This window comes from Lepidochelys olivacea, assembly GCF_965140295.1.
Source record: "Lepidochelys olivacea isolate rLepOli2 genome assembly, chromosome: 2".
NCBI lineage: Eukaryota > Metazoa > Chordata > Testudines > Cheloniidae > Lepidochelys > Lepidochelys olivacea.
Genome location: NC_140412.1, coordinates 228,202,479 through 228,222,584, shown reverse-complemented (window position 1 = coordinate 228,222,584; position 20,106 = coordinate 228,202,479). Strand labels below are relative to the sequence as shown.

Genomic DNA, 20,106 nt, shown 5'->3' with positions numbered 1-20,106 from the left:
TGTGATAAACACAGACTTAACACATTGTGCACAACAGCATTACATAAAGAGTACTTGTTATGACCATGTCAAAAGTATTTAAATAAAGCTTGCTTTGAAGAGGTTAAATATTTTAAGCAGAAACAAATGACTGTGTTGGGAAAGGAAAAAATACATTATCTGCTTTGGCAGGAAAAGTTTGTTTTTATGCTACCAGAAAGAAACTATATTCTTGGCCAAGGGGTGGGTGTTGGCTTGTTTGCTTTTTTAGAGCTGGTAGGAACTCTAACACTTTGAAAAATAAATACTTGTTCCGGTTTAGATGAAAAAATGAACATTTCAACATTTCCCACAGATCAGGCATTCTGAAAAAAACTTCAGCTTAATTTTTTTTTTTTACTATGCAAAATGGTTTGATTTTGACTTAGTAAAAGCTAAGGACTGAAACATCTTACTTTCTTGTTAAAAGTGCCTGTTTTAATGAAACAGTTTAGCACTTAACAAGAACATTAGATAAGCACTCACTAAAAATTAGAGAAGCAGCTGTTTAATATCCTTATATTAGCTTGGAATAATTTTTCCAGGCTATTTAATTTTCTTGTTAAAAGCATCAACTTTCATAACAATCAACCCTTTTGAACGCAAAAATAAGATTTTACTACTAATTAAAGTAACAGCTGTTTTAATAAAAAGAAAACTAGAATAAGCCAGGCGAACAACAGAGCCAGCCACAGAAGCTGCTGGAAAGCACCAAGACTCTTTAGGCAGGTGACTGAGGAGATGGGAGCCTTCTTGGGCTGCAAAGAATTTTATAGAAACTGGGTTTGTGCCTTTTGGGTTATTTGTCATTTAAAGAAGGCCTAAATTTACTTTAAGGTAAAGCGCCCTTTAAGCTAGGAAACATGAATTTAAGCCTCCATAAGCTGAAGTATTTTTGCTTGCAAAGGTAGGAGCTGAAGGTACAGTTATGGGAAATATAAACCTAATTCTGTGAATAACTGCATATATGTATAGAAGATATAAACCAATATTATTTTCAAGTGGCACAAACTGAACAGTTAGTTTTCTTAAGGCAACAAGAGCAGCCTGCTACAAGATCACCGGATGGGAGAAGAAGTTCTTCAAATGGTCTCTGCACATAGATGTGCAACTTGCCATCCATGGCAAAATGGGTGGAGTCCATCCTGAAGAAATCAGGTTACAGATTAACTGTAGTTTCCCAATTTTCCATCTTGCTTTCTAGCATGATCATTACCCTATTATGTTGACTCTTCTATGCAGTATTGTCATGGAACAAAACCACCACCACGGCTCCATGCCACTATGTAGGACAGGAAATAAGACAAGCTGCCCTGTGATGAATGTTTTTAGTAGCTCATGAGAGGGGGAAGTGTAAACACTACAGAAAGTCTTACGATTTACATAATCATTTAAGTTATACATAAAAAGGTGATTTACAAGTATATGCAAAATTTTAAAAAAAATAAGGTTAAGGATGAGAGCTGATCTTTCATTTTAAAAACATCCTTTGTTCATTTGTATTTATCAAAACTAAAAAAAAATCACAAAGCAGCATTGTTATAAAATATGCAAATACCAATATTTAGTTACATTGCCATGATAAATTTAGGTGCAAAGCAAAACACAAAGTGGAATGTTAATCATGTCCATCCACATCTTCCTTCCTCTTCAATTAGATGCTCATAACACACTGTATGAACTGAAAGAAAACAGGCATGCATATTAACCACATGCAGTGGAACAGAAATAATCTCCTCACCCCGACCACTCTGTTGTTTGAAATGCTCTCCACATATACCCATTGCCATCAACTCCATTTTCCACAAACTGTCTTCAGCCAAACAAGACACAATCACGGAGCCACGCCCAAGGAGGCTACCAGAGCATCAGAGTCCCCCTCCAAGGGGGGGTGGAGGGGTTAAAAAAGTTTGACGGCATGAGAGCTTCACTGAGGGGAAGCCAAGCCAACCGAAGGAGTGAAACAGAAACCTAACTATACCTGGATCCCAGCCCAGAAAGCACACGATATTCTGAAGATCTAGAACACCTACTGTCTGAGGGAGGAGTGACGAGTATGCACCACCATTTTTTTCCCTCCACAATTGGTTAGGAGGGAAGCGCAGATGGGAAGAGACAACTTTCTCAATACCTATCCTATCCTTGGGATCTCAGCTAAGATAGGAAATAAGGGTGCCACTTGTAATAGTCTTTAGCAAAATGATTTTTTGGCTCCAGTTCTAAGTACTTTTTCTTTCATTACAATTGTAGCTAGGATGGCATAAACAAGTGTCTTAGGTGCACTTACATCATCATACTGGAAATTCACAACACCCTGCTGGGATGTATCTCTTCTTCGAAAACTGTCTGCAAAAATATATAAAGAACTGTGTATTACTGGAATCAATGGAATCACTCTATTTTATCAAAACATTAAGTATTTAGATGCTATCCTTCGGATTAAAATCAGCCACTACTTTATTACTAAGCAGCATATGCAAAAACAATCTCTCTCTCCTGTAGTCTACTTCAAATTTGTAGCTTTTAAGCACTGTTCAGTTGGCACAAGGTTTTCATGTGCCAGTTTGTCCAAAGGCCAGTTTTTCTTTTCAGCAAAGTCCTGGAGACTGGTTTTGTGAGGATTAATAGGTCTCTTGCTAATGCAGAAGAGCTTTGATGGTGCCAAATAATTAACACTCTACACCTTCTACTGTGAACACTGGTTCAGCAGAGTAGCTGTGGCCCACTCATAAGTGCACTATTCGCTACTGGAGGAAGCGTTAGGAGCAGTGTTCTTACAGGGCAGGAGCAAGAAGGAGAAAGAGCTGAAGAGAGCAATGGAGAGGGTTCTGGAGCAAGGGTGACAGCAAGAAGTTAAGGGGGCGAATGACAAGAGAACAAACAGAAAATAGAAGAAATAAGGAAAGAGGTGGGGAAGACAATAGTTGAGCTCAGACAGGAAGCGATTCATACTACTGTTGAAACTCCCAAGATGGTAATTCCTTAGGTTCTTAACCTCAGTCTTTCAAAGCAACAGTTTGGAATTTTTCCATACACTTTTATGGTAATGAATAGTTGGAGAGACTTCTGGTCTGGCTAACAAACAATCTTTATAACCATTGCTATGTTTGTAATGTGGCATAAAAGTTGGTTTCCCTGAAGCGATTAAGCCCTTTCAGAAGAGGACAAGTGGGAGAACTTCAATAATAATATATGGTATCAGCTCTGACTGCTGTAGGAAGAGCCAACTCCTGGGATTAAGAGCTTAAAGTTTTCTGAGACACCTTAGATTAACCTGATTTCATAAAATAAAAAATGTATTACCAGATACTTCTCGATAACATACCAGTGAGAGCTCTGAGTTTTACACAGCAGGCAATGTAATCATCAAATGTAATCTTCCCATGGGTGCTGTATCGTTTTGCGACTGCAGTCACTGCCTGTGGGCTCAACCTAAATCCTAATTAAAAGAGTCAGGAAAAATAGTGAAATGACAGCCAAGTTACAGTGATCCAAGGCAATTTTTATGGGAAGATTTGTTGTGTGCCAGTTAATGCAAAACATTATTATGTTGGGAAATCCCACCAAGTCATGATATTAGAAGCAGGAGAAATTTCAACAGCCAGTAATAGGGAAGTTTCACAATTTACCCATAGTTGTCAAGGCTTTCTGCAGCTCTTGAGGATCCACTGTACCACTTCTGTCACTGTCAAAATTTATGAAGTGTTGTCTCCACCCATTCAGCACAGCCCAGAGCTCTTTAAATTCATTGAATCCCAATGTACCAGACATATCCCTCTGAACCATGGCTAAGGAAAAACTGTTTAATTTCCAAACAAGTGCTAAATATTCCTCAATGAGGATCTATATTCAGTCATGCAGGATTGAAATTTATTTACTGAAGTTTGGGAAATAAAAGATATCTTAAAAAAATTCATTGTGCTAGTGTTACCTTCCTCTAGAGCAAAAAACTATCCCAGAGCTCAGGTAGACAGAATACTTTTGGCCAAAAGTCAGCAATCAGAAAGCCAAAGGTACTCCTCCATCCATCTGAAAAATAAATACAGCATTTTCTCTCTGGTGCTATACTGCCTCCTTGCATTTTTCATCATTAAAGTGCAGCTGTAGCTTTGTCCAAACATCAGAAAAGCAAGCAATAAAATAAAGGCTTGTGCATATACTAGTATTTGATATCATAAAAATAAGATTTGTTTTGCAGGTCAGGTACTAAGAGTAAATAAGAAAGTTAAGGTAGTTAGAGCCCTGCAAATCCATGGATATCTGCTTTATATCTGCGAATGTGGTTGTATTGTTTATGATCTTTGCGGATCGCATATGGATCCAAATTTTTGTATCTGCACAGGGCTTTAACAGCAAGATAGGTGATATGGGTACGGATAGATATAAAAGTTAATAGTTTTTGCATCTGTGCAGACTCTAAAGGTAGTGGACCAGAGAACTATAGGGGAGCTATATTTTGTTAGTGGTGAGCCTACATGTCCTAATGCTTCTTATTTTATTTCTGATAATGTCTTGCAGCAAAGCATTTGGAATAGTGGTTATAGTTCCAATACTGTACAAAAGAAACCAACTCTCCTCTTGTATTTTTCCCTTTTCATTCCTTTGGCATTTTGAGTTAGAAAATGAAGGCTTTTTTTTACGCTTTGTGTTCTCAATTCTGTCACTCACAAGAGTCTACTATTGGTATGCTAAATATCAAGTGATCTATCGGTGCACTGAGTACCAATCACATCAGTGCAGAGAAACTTTATAAATGAATATAGTAGAACCCCTATTTTATCAATTGGGTACTCAGTTCTTAATATCAAACATCTCAGAATTACATAGGTATAATGCATAAGTTAATCGTTCATAACCAGTGTATACAGTATGCTTTTTTTTTTTTTTTTTTGAGCGAACTGCAAACTTGTCAAACATGTGCAGCCACTTGAATGCTGGCTGAAGGACTGAAGTCACATTCTGTGGCAGAAAAAGGACTTGGCCAGCAAAAGAAAGAAAAGGTTAATATAACACGTCTTTCATAAGATCAATGTTCATAAAATAGGGGTTCTACTGTAGCTAATCCTTCCAATTCCAGTTGTGTGTTAGAGCTGTACTACCTTGGATACTCTTCCATGGAGACTTTCTACTTAAATGACATAACTAGCAACTCATTCTGCCTACAATATAAAGATTAACCAGTGTGTTTTTAAAAAGCACTTTAAGCCATCAGAGCTTTCATGTTAATGCAGTTACAGGCAGGCCTGATAGCAGCACATATTAAGGTTGCCAGACACTTTCCATTATAACACACTGTTTTCAGTTACTTATAACTTTACCAATCTTTAACCATTTGGTCTGAAATTTTCCAGAACAAAAGCCTGTAAATTTCCAGTTTACCCTTATAGTTTGAAAGTTTTTCCTAATAGCTAACCTAAATTTCCCTTGCTGCAGATTAATCCCACTACTATTTGTCCTACTTTCAGACATGGAGAACAATTTATTACCATCCTCTTTATAACAGCCCTTCCCTTAACATACTTGATTTTTGATACCAGGTTCCCCCTCCCACCCAGTCTTCTTTTCTCAATGAATGAGACAGGGTTCTGTAGAAAAAAGTATTATGGAATTGAAGACGATATCAAAATGCATAAATACAAGGGGAAAAATTAAGGTTGCCAGTGCAAACTAATTCTGGTATTTCTTAACATAGGAGTGCCTGATTTTGCAACTGTAATGTTCTTTTAGCAGTTTCCTTTTGTAATATTTATGTAGTACACACGACAAAGGATACATCCAGCATAGAAATCATGAGCCTGCACGTCTCTAGGTTGAAAGCTGTTTAAACGAGGGGGGGAAAATAGATTAGTAGCAGTAAATATGAATTACTGATTTCTCAGTTTGGTTTCATACTATGGACATGAAATAAGACATCACTCCCACTGGAAAGCTGCAGTCTTGCAATTAGCAATCTCACTCTGATTCAAATAAAGAAAAAACCTTACATTATGAGTTGGGTGGTGCAAGAGGTTATTATTTTAAGCCTGTTTTTGGAATCCAGTCTTAAATTACAAATGAGATAAATTTTAGTCAATCTCAACTCATTTAAGCTTTTGGTTACATCAAAATGGGTAGTCTGATCAGGACAGTAATAACAGCAAACGCTACCAGCCTAGACTGGAGTCAAACTGTTGGGATACAGAATGTTTCACATCTAGACCATTACTGATGCCCTGAGCAATTCAGCTCCACTCAACACACAAATTTAACTTTGTGGACATCATATCTCAGGTACTTGGATCATCAAGTCTACTCATAGCATTCTTTGGTGAACATCAATAGATGCATGCGGGTGTCACTTTCCTAAATGTGTTAACACTGGTCATTTTAATACGTTATAGATGTTATCGAACTAGAAAAACTTGTTTTCCGAGTGACTTATTACAAAATAAAGGGATAAAAATGGAATTATGAAGGCTCTCTCAAATTAGTTTATTGTAGAAGTTAAAAACCTGAGACACTTGTGTACATAGTTTATTTTTAACTTCCCAAAAGCTTGACACAGAGCTGTTTTTGCAGTCTAATTACCAGCCTCTAATTGCGCTTTAAGTTGTTTTGTTACAGTAAGTACAAGGCTTTAGACACTATGAATGTGTGTCAACTCTGCAAAGTGACTCTTTGAAAAATGGCACATTCTTACAAAACAGATCTGTTCTTGGTGGATTCAGAATTATACCTGCTTGCTTGAGAATCCACATTACTCTTGCCATTAGTCTCACTGCACGTCAGATTAGTTAATAGAACTTGGTACTTCATTAGGAATTTATGTTCTAAGAGAAATGGGGCTGCACAGGTGTAAAAGAGGGAAGAATTTGGCCCACACAATCTTCATTACTGGTGATGATACAAGCAGCAGGGGAGGGAAAAAAAAAACAACCTTGATTTTCAGATCAAGTTAAGTTTCCAAAGCAGGCAGCAAGAAAAATCTTTATTTATAACTGTACAAGTTAGAGTTGGACTCACAGAAGAAAACATGGAATCGAATCTACTCTGCTACTTTTATAGTACCTTTTCAGAACACAGCTTCACATTAAAATATCTGTGCATTTGTTTTAAAAATTTCAAAAGTCAGTTGCATGAACTTTAAGATTAGAAAGGTCTAAATTTAACCTTTGTACTTTGTCTGTAGTGTCTAAAGAGCATCAACCCAGATTTGTAGTCCGAGTTGTAGCCTTCACTCCAGATTTCTTTACTGCTCAGGATAAAAATTCAAAATATAATTTTTGGATATTCTACAGAAGTTTCCTCATTGTAACCACCTACTCAGGGTTGTGAACCCTCCAGGACTGTCCTGGAGTCTCCAGGAATTAAAGATCAATCTTAATTAAAGATTGTGTCATACAATGAAACCTCCAGGAACACATCCAACAAAATTGGCAGCCCTACACCTACTAACTATGCTTAAGTAAACACATGGGGCTCAACTCAACTGAAGGTATGTCAGCTTCTGCTGTATAAACCCTCTATTATCTTTGTATGAAGACTATCATGCAGACAAGATCAATATTTAAAAAGGTTACATCCCAGGTCATCAAATTCCTCTGTTTGATGTAGTAATCAATAAAACCTGTACTGCTCAAACGGCTGATGACAGGATTAGGTGTAAAACTCCTTCACTGGAGGTTTTATAGAGATGACTATCTAGTCAAATAGATGTTGCAACTGAGTTGCAGAAAGACCACTTCTGAAACATGAACTCTTTTACACATTACCATTTAGAATTCAAAATTCTAAGCATTAATATTTGGAGAGTGGCTGTTCTGAGTTAAAACTTACCCAACATCTGAAACAGACAGATATCTCCTAGACAGCCAAATACTGTAGAGTGAAAAATCAACAAGATACTTAAACCCCTGAATTCTGTGACAGACTAATTAGAGAAACTGTATCAAAAAGTCCTTGAATCGATCCTCTGGAAATCTGGTACTAAATACACTCCAGGAGCCATGGGCCTAGGGATGAAAAGAGAACTCATACCTTCTCAATAGAAGGGCCTGCTCCAAGGGGACCTTTTATGCTGGTTTCTAATGGACTCTGTGGAAGGCTCTCTTGTTTATTGAATCTGGGTGTCCACAACACCCGGTCCAACATAAATCTTAACTGTGCATTGGAATATCATATTCACAAAATTATTAGGGCAGTCAAGCAATTACTCGCACTGTTAAACTGAACTCACGTAGAATATGTACAAAATAAACTGCATTCAAAAATAAAACAATGTAAAATTTTAGAGCCTGCAAGTCCACTCAGTCCTACTTCTTGTTCAGCCAATCGCTCAGACAAACCAACTTGTTTACACTTGCAGGAGATAATGCTGCCCGTTCTTGTTTTCAATGTCTCCTGAAAGTGAGAACAGGCATTCTCATGGCAGCGTCATAGCCGGTGTCTCAAGATATTTATGTGCCAGATATGCTAAAGATTCATAAGTCCCTTCATGCTTCAACCACCATTCCAAGGGACATGCATCCATGCTGATGACGGGTTCTACTCAATAACAATCCAAAGCAGCGTGGACCGATGCATGTTCATTTTCATATCTGAGTCAGATGCCACCAGCAGAAGATTGATTTTTCTTTTTTGGTGGTTCAGTTTCTGTAGTTTCTGCATCAAAGTGTTGCTCTTTTAAGGCTCCTGAAAGCATGCTCCATCCTGATCAGATTTGGGAAGGCACCTGAGAATCTTAAATCTTGGGTCAAGTGCTGTAGCTATCTTTAGAAATCTCACATTGGTACCTTCTTCGCATTTTGTCAAATCTGCAGTGAAAGTGTTCTTAAAATGAACCACATGTGCTGGGTCATCTGAGACTGCTATAACATGAAATATATGGCAGAATGCGGGTAAAACAGAGCAGGGGACATTGAAATCCTTGAGGGAGAATTCTGTCACAAATTTAAACAACACATTTTGTTAACAAGAGTCATCAGCATGGAAGCAGATCCTCTGGAATGGTGGCCGAAGCACAAAGGGGCAAATGAACGTTTAGCATATCTGGCACATAAATACATTGCAATGTCAGCTACAAAAGTATGAGCGTTGCCAGCAGCCTGAGGGAAGTGATTATTCCCCTCTATTCAAAACTGGTGAGGCCACATCTGGAGTACGGCATCCAGTTTTGGGCCCCCCACTACAGAAAGGATGTGGACAAATTGGAGAGAGTCCATCAGAGGGCAATGAAAACCATTAGGGGACTGGGGAACATGACTTATGAGGAGAGGCTGAGGAAATTGGTCTTATTTAGTCTGCAGAAGGGAAGAGTGAGGGGGGATTTGATAGCAGCCTTCAACTACCTGAAGGGGGGGTTCCAAAGAGGATGGAACCACGCTGTTCTCAGTGGTGGCAGATGACAGAACAAGAGCAATCGTCTCAAGTTGTAGTGGGGGAGGTCTAGGTTGGATATTATGAAAAACTATTTCACTAGGAGGGTGGTAAAGCACTGGAATGGGTTATCTAGGGAGGTGGTGGAATCTCCATCCTTAGAGGTTTTAAAGGGCTGTCTTGACAAAGTCCTGGCTGGGAGGAGTTAGTTGGGGATAGTCCTGCTTTGAACAGGGGTTGGAGTAGATGACCTCCTGAAGTCTCTTCCAACCTTAATCTTCTATGATTCTAAGAAGAGGGCAGCATTATCTCCTGGAAATGTACACAAACTTGTTTGTCTTAGTGATTGGCTGATCAAGAAGGAGGACTGAGTGAACTTGTAGGCTCTGAAGTTTTACATTGTTTTGTTTTTGTACACTTTTATTTCAATTACAACACAATACAATATATATGAAAATGTAGAAAAACATCCAAAATATTAGTAAATTTCAATTGGTATTCTATTGTTTAATAGTGCAATTAAAACGGATTTTTTTTGAGTTAATTGTGTGAGTTAACTGCAATTAATTGACAGACCTAAAAATCATCTCATAGTAATGTACCTGCTAGCCTAATGGATAACACAAACTAAATTTGGTGAAACATGAGCAATTCCAGGTGAGCCAATAGGAAGTGAGAAGGCAAAACTAAAATCCTTCTGTAAAGAAGTGTTATCGGGGCCAACTACTCCCTATGACTAAGTTCTTGCAGCATAGTGCAAGAGACTCCAGAGTGGAATGTATGGAAGCAGTTAGACTACTTTCAAAGACAAATGTAAATGCTTCTTACCATGTGAACTTAACTATGCAGACAGTACAACTAATGATTGTCTAATATGAATCAAATATACTTTTATTTAAATTGTCAACTTACGTTTATACCCTCCTGCTATGCCCGACTGGGTCAGACATCTCTGCAGCTCATCAGCATCTATTTGTCCATCCTTTTGAAAACAGAAGTAGGCTTGGAAAAGTTAGCTTTTCACTAGTAAATGTCGATAAACGTTCATATCAAGATCCATGTTCACTGATAAACCTACACATGGAACCATATACAAAAGACTGGTTCTACCTAGCATACTAATTTCAATTTAAATTCACTCCAAATTATTTTATTTATAGTTTAAGACCAGAATGGACCACTAGATCATCTAGTCTGACCTCCTGAATATCACAGGTTATTTAAATATCACCCAAATACTTCTGTTGCACCCAATGATCTCAGTTAAACTAGAGTACTTTAATCCTCAGAAAACTGAACTGTTGCATGCCATAAGCAGAGAACAAGAAATACTGATGTGCCATCCAATGCCCCTGTGTCAGTAGGGAATTCATTGGGTGAAATAAGTCCAGATGATCCTACCAGGAGATCCATGCCCCATGCTGTGGAGGTGTAAAAAACAGCAAGGTCCTAGCTGATCTGAGTGGAGGGAAAATTCCTTCCCCACCCCAAATCCAGCAATCAGTTTGACCCTGAACATATGAGCAAGACATCAGCAAGGCACAGAGAATTCGCTGTACCAACTCAGAGCACCACTCCACCTCAACTGGTATCCCATCATCTCTAGTTATGTACAATCTGATGTTTCAGAGGAAGGAGAAAAACATTCCGAAGATTACAAAATGTGAGGGTGGGTCATGGGGGGAAAGAGAGAAACAACCCTCCTTCCTGACTCCTGAGATAAGATTAGTTACCATAATATAGAACTAAAAGTGCTATGAGCTTGTTGAGGACAACACAGACAATCCTGGTTTAAAGATTTGCATTCTAGATTCTATAATGGGACTCTACAAAACAAAGTAAACTATATCAGAGAATATATATCCCCACTTCCCGAGATAGATATTAGATCAACTTTTTTTGAACCGTCAGTTTGGAACAGTAAATTGTTAATAGAGCAAATTAAAGCAGAAAGTAAAGTATTTTAAAGGAATAAAACAGAAAAAATACCTATTTGCTCAATTAGGAATACGATTTCCTTCCAAAGCATCCCTCTCAAGGCCAGTTAGAGATTATGAACAACTGCCAAGTCAGGTAAAGCAATGAGCTGTCAAAAGTGGAGTTGGAATTGCATGTCACATTCCTCACACCCACGATTAAAGTTCATAAAAATTTCTAAAGTGCAATTTAACCTCATTCTAATATGAAATGTTTTTTAGATGCAAATAGACTTGACTGATTCCAGAAGCATTAAGTACTAAAACAGGGAGTTGTTTTATATTTGAAGCCTATCTAATTTTCCCCAGCATTTTCCTGAGAGTTTTGTATATCTGGTACATATCTAATTTAAGCCTTAAAGAACGATAAAAACTGCTGACTACAGATGATACCCAGATAAAATCATCAGAGAAAGGATACAGTCTTCAAATTTATAACTATAGTACTTCCAAGAGAGACTAGTGGGGGGAAAACATGCTTATCTATCAACTCCAGATACACTCCTCTGAATATGTCCTGTAAATAAGTGGTCTTTATTCTAGCTGACATTTAATTTTACAAGGCCTGACAAAAGGCAATTGTACCTTTTGACCAATACAATACACTGTTCCCCAACTTTTAGTATCTTTGGTCTTCAGGACAGCTTCATAAACAGTGCATTATATGCACTACAGGTATGGTAGAAACACAGGAAAACTCCAGTGTAAGAAATTCAATTACATTAAATCAGAAGTGGTCAATCACGTTCTAAAATTCTTTAAATTAAGAAGCAAAACAAGAAGCCAGTATCTTGACAACTTGAAAATGTCAAGGAGAACTGAAAGAATGGAAATTGGAAACAGAGCTATAAGGCAAGTTCTAGGTAAAAAAACCCTTAACAGTCCAACTTTACATTAGACAGGGCTTTACAGACAAGCAGTAATAAAGTGAATAGTTCTCAGAGACAAATTCAATTCACTGAATAGAGATTCTGAAAAAAAGGTTAGTGTGGTTTCAGTTTTTATTTTAAATATCTAAGATATTAACATTCATATGTTTTTTCTTTTAAGATAATTTCCAGTATAAGTTTTTATATGAAACTCAGATTGATATTGCAGATGTACAAATTCATCCTGCGATAAATATATTGTGAGTGACAACAGGCTGCAAATGAAAAAGGACAGTCAAGCCAGTTTGAAGTTCTATAATAATTTGACTTGAAAAGTTAGGTGGGTTTGGCCTGTTACGTATTTTCATGGATGGACACGTGATAGTCCTGTTCATTTTATCCATTCAGTCACTCTTTGCTTACAGGTTTATTCTTCTCAAGGACTACTACAGGTAGATAACAGATTCTTCTTTAGCTCAGTAAGAAACATTTCTAAAGGTCTCTACTTTATTTCAGTGAAGAACCAGATTCGTCACGAATAAGGAGACTCCTTAGATATGTACTCATTTGACTACCTTCATGTGGTTTGTTCTAATATTCTCATTCGTTGTCTTTGCTGCCAGAATGCATTCATTCAGTAACCGTGTATTTTTGAAACTATTACACTTTAAGAAGTTAAATTATTGAAAGACAATAGAGAAAAGGGGGCAGAGACCAAGAGTACTCTGGGATCCTTAATTCTGAATGTCTTGTCTTCCACAATTACACCCTTGAAACAGCATTAATGGGTTTTTGCAAATAAACCAACAGTTGGACAGACAACTTGTTTACTGGACAATACATAGGATTTATTAGACAAAAATGACTAGAAAGATGTAAAGTCTATTTTATCACAGCAATAAAACCTCTAGCTCTAGGGAGCTTACTTGATTAAAATAAGATTTTAACATTGATTAGAAATTGTTACTTACAGGAATATATAGATGTTTAAAGACATTATGTAGAAAATACAAAATTGTAGTATACCAAATCCTTTAGAGTAATAAATAGGCAGTCAAAACCCGGCATAGAAAAAATAAGAAACAAATATCTGAAGAAAAAATGCACCCTTCTCCTATACTATGTTCACTCTGTCCAGCAAGCTACTCCAGGTAGTTCATGCCACCAGGTTCTGGTACTTCCATGTTCCCACACCTAGTGAAGCCATCCCCTTACATAATGGCCTAACTCTTACTAACCTCTCCTGGCTCTTATTGAGGCCATCCATGCAGCTGACATTTCTGGTTGGATTCTTACACTACAAGTGATGGGCCCTCCCCACCCATGTGCATAGTTTTAAAGTGAGCCAGCATAAACTCAAACAGTATTTAATCTAATTTGACTTGATTCCCAGCTTGTCCTCACACAGTTTCCAGTATTCAGAGTTTCAATATGCTAGGAAGTTCTGCTATACATGCATCTCTGTGGCAAACACTGATGTCCATTATTTAAGTTGTAATATAATAAGAATATTTTTGTCTTATGTCAACTTCAACCAAATTGTTTTGGGGGGAAAACATACCTGCCCAGCTACCGCAGCAAAATAACCATACAAAGGATCTTGAGTCTGCCCATGGAACACTGGTCCTCCTGGAGCAGCTCCATACTTTAAAACAAGAAATAAATGATTAAGATAAAATTAATGCTTTTAGTTTACAACAATATTTGCAATCTTACATTTCAACATCAATTCATTTTTATATACACCTTGTCAAAACATAAAACTGCTTTAAAAGAGAGCACACAACTTTGGTGTACATTCTTGCTACAATGTAAAGCAGGCCTACATAAAATCTTACACTTGAGTCAGTCCAGTGATCTAATAGTAGCACAGAGTGCCTAAATTATTTGTATATGGCATCTCCATTCCTGGAGGTTTGCAACCATGGCAGCCCATGTTGTACGATCCTCTGCTAATCTAGTTCTTTTGATCCACACAGGATACTACACTGTCCTCACATCACCCACTGCAAACTCAGTCTGTCTTCTCACTAGCATTTGCTCAGTTCTCTAGTATGTTTTCACTGGTTACATAGTCTATCCATATTTTCCAGAATTCTTCTATAACACCATAATTCAAAGGGCTGTCGTTTCTGTTTGAATGTCCATGTTTTACATCTGTAATGTAATACAGACCAAATGTTGGTTTTTAAGAGTCGGAGTTTAGTCTTCAGATTTATATCCCTTTTCCTCAGATATATATTCTTCCAGAATGTCTCTTTCCTCTTGTTATTCTGGTGCTGATTTCAGTATCAGATCTTCCATCTTCTGAATGTGCTTCCTAAAAGTAGCAATAACTTCTCACTTGCTGTATGACTGTTATTCACTAGAATCTTCCATGTTTTCACAGGATCCTTGCATACCACTATAGTTTTTGTCTTGTCCACATTCAACTCTAAACCATATGTAATCTCCACTAACTTCATCAGACCTCCTTCAGAATCAGTCACCAGCACTGTCAGTTGCATAGCAAATATGCCTAAATTAGGGAGTCAAATTTATACTCTAGTGCAGGGGTGGGTAAACCTTTTGGCCTGAGGGCCACATCTGGGAATAGAAATTGTATGGTGGGCCGTGAATGCTCACAAAATTGGGCTTGCGGTGCAGGAGGGAGTGACGGCTCTGGTTGGGGGTGCAGGCTCCGGGTTGGGTCCAGAAATGAGGAGTTCAGGATGCGGAAAGGGGCTCCAGGCTGGGGGAATGGAATGCAGGCGAAGGGGGGCTGCGGGCTCCGGCGCTGGGGATGAGGAGTTTGGGGTACAGGTGGGTGCTCCAGGCTGGGACCGAGGGGTTCGGAGGGCAGGATGGGAATCAGGAATGGGGCAGGGGATTGGGATGCAGGAAGGTGTGCAGGCTCTGGGGTGGGGCTGGGGGTGAGGGGTTCGGGGTATAGGAGGGTGCTCCGGGCTGGGATCGAGGGGTTTGGAGGGTAGGAGAAGGATCAGGGCTGGGGCAAGGGGTTGGGGTGTGGTGAGAGGCTCAAGGGTCCAGACTCTGAGCGGCGCTTACCTCAAGTGGCTCCCAGAAGCAGCATGTCCTTTCCCCGGCTCCTCCGCAGAGGCATGGCCAAGCGGCTCTACACGCTGCCCTGTCATCAGGCACTACCCCTTCAACTCCCATTTGAGTGCCGGAGGGGGCCACTGGAGCGCACAGGAGCCAGAGGGGGGCCATGTCACAGCTTCCAGGAGCCACATGGAGTGGCCCCCCGATCCTGCTCCCCGACTGGAGCATGGGAGGGCGGGGACATGCCGCAGCTTCTGGGAGCCACATAGAGCGCCCACCCCCGACCCTGTTCCCCAGATGGAGCACCAGAGGGGGGGCCATGCTGCGGCTTCCGGGAGCCACGTGGTGCGGCCCCCAACCCTGCTCCCCAGCAGGAGCTCGCGGGCTGTCTTAAAATGGCCTAAGGGCTGTAGTTTGTCCACCGTTGCTCTAGTGCTTTGAGGTTGAAAGAGTGCACCCTGCTTGACTGAGATGAAACCACAAATTATTAATATTAATTTGCTTTATAGCAGAGGTGGGCAAGCTACAGCACACGGGCTGGATCCAGCCCATCTAACATTTCCATCTGGCCCACCAGGCTCTTTAGCTGCCCCCTCGTGATCCCCGGGCCCCTAAAAGTCCTGCAGCGCAGCAGGGAACTTAGGCAGGTATGCAGCCTGCCATTGCCCCTACGCTGCTCCCGGAAGTGACCGGCCGCTGCTGGCATGTCTCTGCGCACCCCTGGCAGGGGCAGCGCCACATGCTGCCCCAGCATCATCCTCACAGTTCCCATTGGCCAGAAACCGGCCAATGGGAAATGCCAGGGAGGAGCCTGCAGGAACAAGCAGGGCATGGAGACCCGCTCCCCCCTTTTCTCTAATGGGCATGCAGAGACATGCCAGCAGCAGCCGCTTCCAGGAGCGGCATGGGGCCACAGCATGCAGGCAACCTGTCTGAGCCCTATTACGCCGCTGGCCAGAAGCCACCTGTGGTACATGCCTCCCAGCCAGAACCTGCACCTCGCACCCCACCCCAAGTCAGAATCCCCTCCTGCACCCAAACTCCCTCCCAGACCTCACACCTCTTCCTGCACCGAAACTCCCTCCCAGAGCCCACCCCCCGCACCCCCATCCCCTGCCGCAGCCCGGAGCTCCTTCCTGCACCCTAACTCCCTCCCAGACTCCGACCCCCTCCATTAATATAGTAGAAATATGCAGCCCGTGACGACTTACAAAAATTCGTGGAGTGGCCCCCCCGCAAAAATTATTGCCAACCCCTGCTTAAGAGCAACATATAAATTCCACTACTAAAAATGTGGGTCCCAGCATACTAGGCACTGTACAAATACATAGAGACAATCCTTGCACGGAAGAGCTTACAATGACAAAGACAAAGTTGTAAAAAAAGTATTGCCCTTTTCCAGATGGGAAACTGAAGCACAAAGTAGTGAAATGGTTTGCTAAAAATCATGTAGAAAGACTATTAGAGCCAGAAATTGAACCCAGCTCACCTAAGGCCAAGTCTACCCTTAAGTTTCATAGGGGTAGCAATACCAGTATAGTTATACTGGCACCATCTTTCTAGTGTAGATCCAGCTTACCGCAGCAATACAAATGCTTCTGCTGGTCTAGTTTATACAGGCTTGGTGAGCAAAGTAAGCTATACCGGCTAAAGCAGTTTTATGCCAGTAAACTATGTCTATACTAGAGCTTTTGCTGGTACAGAAATGTCACCCCGCCATGCTCCCTAACCAACAATGCTGTACTGACAAAATTTCTGGTATAGGCCTGGGCCTATGCTCCTATCTGTTAAAGCACAAGCCCATTCTTCCTTTCAAAGAAGCTGAGTGTTATTTGTACCCACAAAAGGAATATTCATGTTTTAACCAGAGCTTTGATTCTAACTAAATTAGTTTTATTTAACAAAGGATAAGTTTAGTATGCTATTACCTCTATTGAGGGTGATGGAAGAATGTATCTTGAACTGGATTTGCTGGGAAAGGGAGGGGATTCTAATCAAGTAGGCTGCTTTTCTGAGGTATTAGGCATCTACCACTGTCACTGATTTCATTGGATTTGTGTTGGAAATGGCCCAACTTGATCATCATACACATTGTAAGGAGAGTGATCACTTTAGATAAGCTATTACCAGCAGGAAAATGGGGTGGGGGGGGGAGGTATTTTTTCATGCTTTGTGTGTATAAAAAGATCTTCTACACCTTCCACAGTATGCATCCGATGAAGTGAGCTGTAGCTCACGAAAGCTTATACTCAAATAAATTGGTTAGTCTCTAAGGTGCCACAAGTACTCCCTTTCTTTTTGCGAATATAGACTAACACAGCTGTTACTCTGAAAACTGATTTCAATGGCTTCCATTAACACCAGCACACTGAAAAAATCTTCACCATTTCTACAGTTCTATCAGTTGCCTGAGCCAGCAGCTTTTGTTATTCTAAGAGGAAAGGAAAAGACTATGTGCTGTGATAGGAGCCAGCTTCTGGTCCGCCAGAGGCGGCAGCAAAAATCCCGTTCTAGCCCTAACTATAACAGGAAAACAAAACCATTACCCACCTCAGGCTTGCTACAGAAATTTAATATTCTGACTTAGTCTTCTCCCAAGCCCCGCAAGCTTGTAAAATGCATGTACTCCAGCCAGTTTACTTTTGATCTAAGAACTGTTTGCATGATTACACTAACCAGACAAATGCTTTCAATAGGCCTAGGAACCAGTTCAGTCTGAACCATCTTACATCTAGGGAGGGGACACACAAGAGATCAAGCTCGGTAGCTCTTCAAAATCTCATACAATCCACCGCTTTGGCTAGGGACTGTGGGCTAGGTACTGGGCACTGCAACGGAAAGCGTCTAGATCAGTGCTGCGAGGAGACGGGGGGGTGGGGAAAGGATCTTAAACTAGTTGGGCGTCTAGTGCCGATGGCGTGGAGGCCGCATAGCCACAGGGCTTGCGAACAGGATCCATACGCCAGCGGAAGAGCGGGGGGCGGCTCCCGAGAAGGCAGGGCACGGCCGTGCTGTTGCTGGGGCGGTGGACGTTGCACGGAGACTTGAGCTTTAGCACTGGCACGTGCCCCGACCGCTCCGTGGCCGGCCGCACAGACTCTGCCGGACAGAGAAGCCGAGCTCCCTGCTACAGACATGGCGCAGGCCTGCAAAGCGTGTCCGACCCCCACCCACCGGCAAGGCACCTGCAGCCCGGACACGGCCCCCGAGTCCGGGGAAGAAGCCTCCTCCCCCGCACAAGGCTGGGTGTGTGGGTGTGTAGGGGGGTGTCTCCTCTCGCCCCCCCATAGCCCGCCGGGGGGGCTCCTCTCGCCCCGCAGCACGGACAGCCAAGCGGGGCGGGCCTGGCTTTGCGCCCGGCGGGAGGCTCGTCCCAGCCCCTCAACGCCCTGCAGGGCCCCGGCCCGCGCCTACCCCGCCCTGGTAGTAGCCGCCTCCAGCGCCGGGATGCCCAGGATACGCCATGTCTACCGCGCTACAGTCCGCCGTTCCCCGTCCCTACCAGCTGCCCCGCAGGGCGTGGGGAGGGGCGACCGGCTCACACCATCCTCCGGGTGGACCCGGAACAGGGCGCACGACTTGCAGCACCGCTTCTCCCTTCCGTCCCGCGGGGCGTGAGCGACTGCGAATCGCTGAGACGCGGCGCGGTTTGTTGCTCTGTTAGACCCCCCCATTTTAGGAAATTATCCCCTTTGGCTCGCTCAGAAGGGAAAAAACACCCCTCCGCTGTAATGGTACCGGCCAACAGCCTGAGAGGACGGTTTTTGTTTTTTTTTTAAACAAAAACTTTATTCACACGCAGGCGCAGCTCGGGGAACACTGGGCGCGCTCTCTGTGCGGGGGGAGGGGGGGCTGTGGGATAGCGCGGCGCAATGCGCAGCCTGCAGTCTGACGTGCGACCTGCTTTAAAAAGCTACTTCATTGCTCATTCTTTACCACAAGGGCGGGGGAGTGCGCGGTAATGGGCTGCTGCTCCTTGACTATGGCAGTGTTGCCAATGCTTGTGATTTTATCCAGATTCTCCTAATGCTTCGTGTTTTTTCTTAAAGTTCCAGCTCCCAGAGTCACGTGAGAATCTCTGAGACCATGTTTTTAAAGGACTTTTCTAGCCTGGTTGCAAGAGAGAGGCTTGAAAATACGACTGACGTACCTGTGGGCTCAAAACCCGGAAGGAAAAGAAAGTAGATGCTGCTAAATGTATTATGTTTTTAAAATCTCATATTTGAAAATATTTGTGAACAAAGTTTGCATATTACTGACTATTAGTAATCACAAGCATTCAAAAACTGTGAGCCAGACTCCCAAAATCATGAGATTAGCTTAAGTGGCATAAAACTTTGAAAACAATATACTTTAGATTTTTTGTTTGTTTCTGACCCTTTAGGTTTGAGAACTTTGAGCTGTCTCTGCAGTCATCAAGGCCAGAGACTTTTTTTTTTTTAATCAAATCTGAGATTCTCACTTTGGACAACAGGAGCTGGAATTTAAAGAAAAATTCCAAATATTGTGAGAACTGACAACAGACTATTGTGAAGAAGAAGTTCTGACTATCAGCCTTTCATGGTCTGTGTTTAATCAAACATATTAATCATGCGTAATAATATTGAGAATAATAATGAAAATACACCTGAAAAACAGTGAATATAAAAGTGCAAATAATCCCCCTGTTTATAATCAATACCCAAGAAAACAAAAAATCTAATATAGAAATAAGTTCATCTTGCTCTACGGGGGTTCCAGACTTTTGGGACAATATGTACTCATTTAAACAGACCAAATTATTACCCTATCCAATGCAGTCACACGTGGCCACAGCTGGGTCGGCCATGCATGTTATAACCTGTTGC

At 41.4% G+C, this 20,106-nt stretch overlaps 1 protein-coding gene across 4 annotated transcripts; it reads right to left on the bottom strand.

The window, feature by feature from the left end:
- Positions 1 to 644: 644 nt before the first annotated feature.
- SRI (sorcin) lies at positions 645 to 18,819 on the bottom strand. Of its 4 annotated transcripts, none has more exons than XM_084618726.1 (9): positions 18,674 to 18,819; positions 13,779 to 13,862; positions 10,285 to 10,354; positions 7,834 to 7,875; positions 5,792 to 5,835; positions 3,648 to 3,795; positions 3,344 to 3,457; positions 2,306 to 2,364; positions 645 to 1,699 (listed from the first exon to the last, which is right to left on the bottom strand). In XM_084618726.1, exons 1-9 carry the CDS (start codon positions 18,722 to 18,724, stop codon positions 1,673 to 1,675), a joined length of 639 nt encoding a protein of 212 aa, XP_084474852.1. In that variant the 5' UTR covers positions 18,725 to 18,819; the 3' UTR covers positions 645 to 1,672. The 4 variants fall into 4 exon arrangements, with proteins under 4 accessions (XP_084474852.1, XP_084474854.1, XP_084474853.1 ...); XM_084618728.1 differs by lacking the exon at positions 18,674 to 18,819 and adding an exon at positions 11,362 to 11,458; XM_084618727.1 differs by lacking the exon at positions 7,834 to 7,875.
- Between the last annotated feature and the right edge of the window lie 1,287 nt (positions 18,820 to 20,106).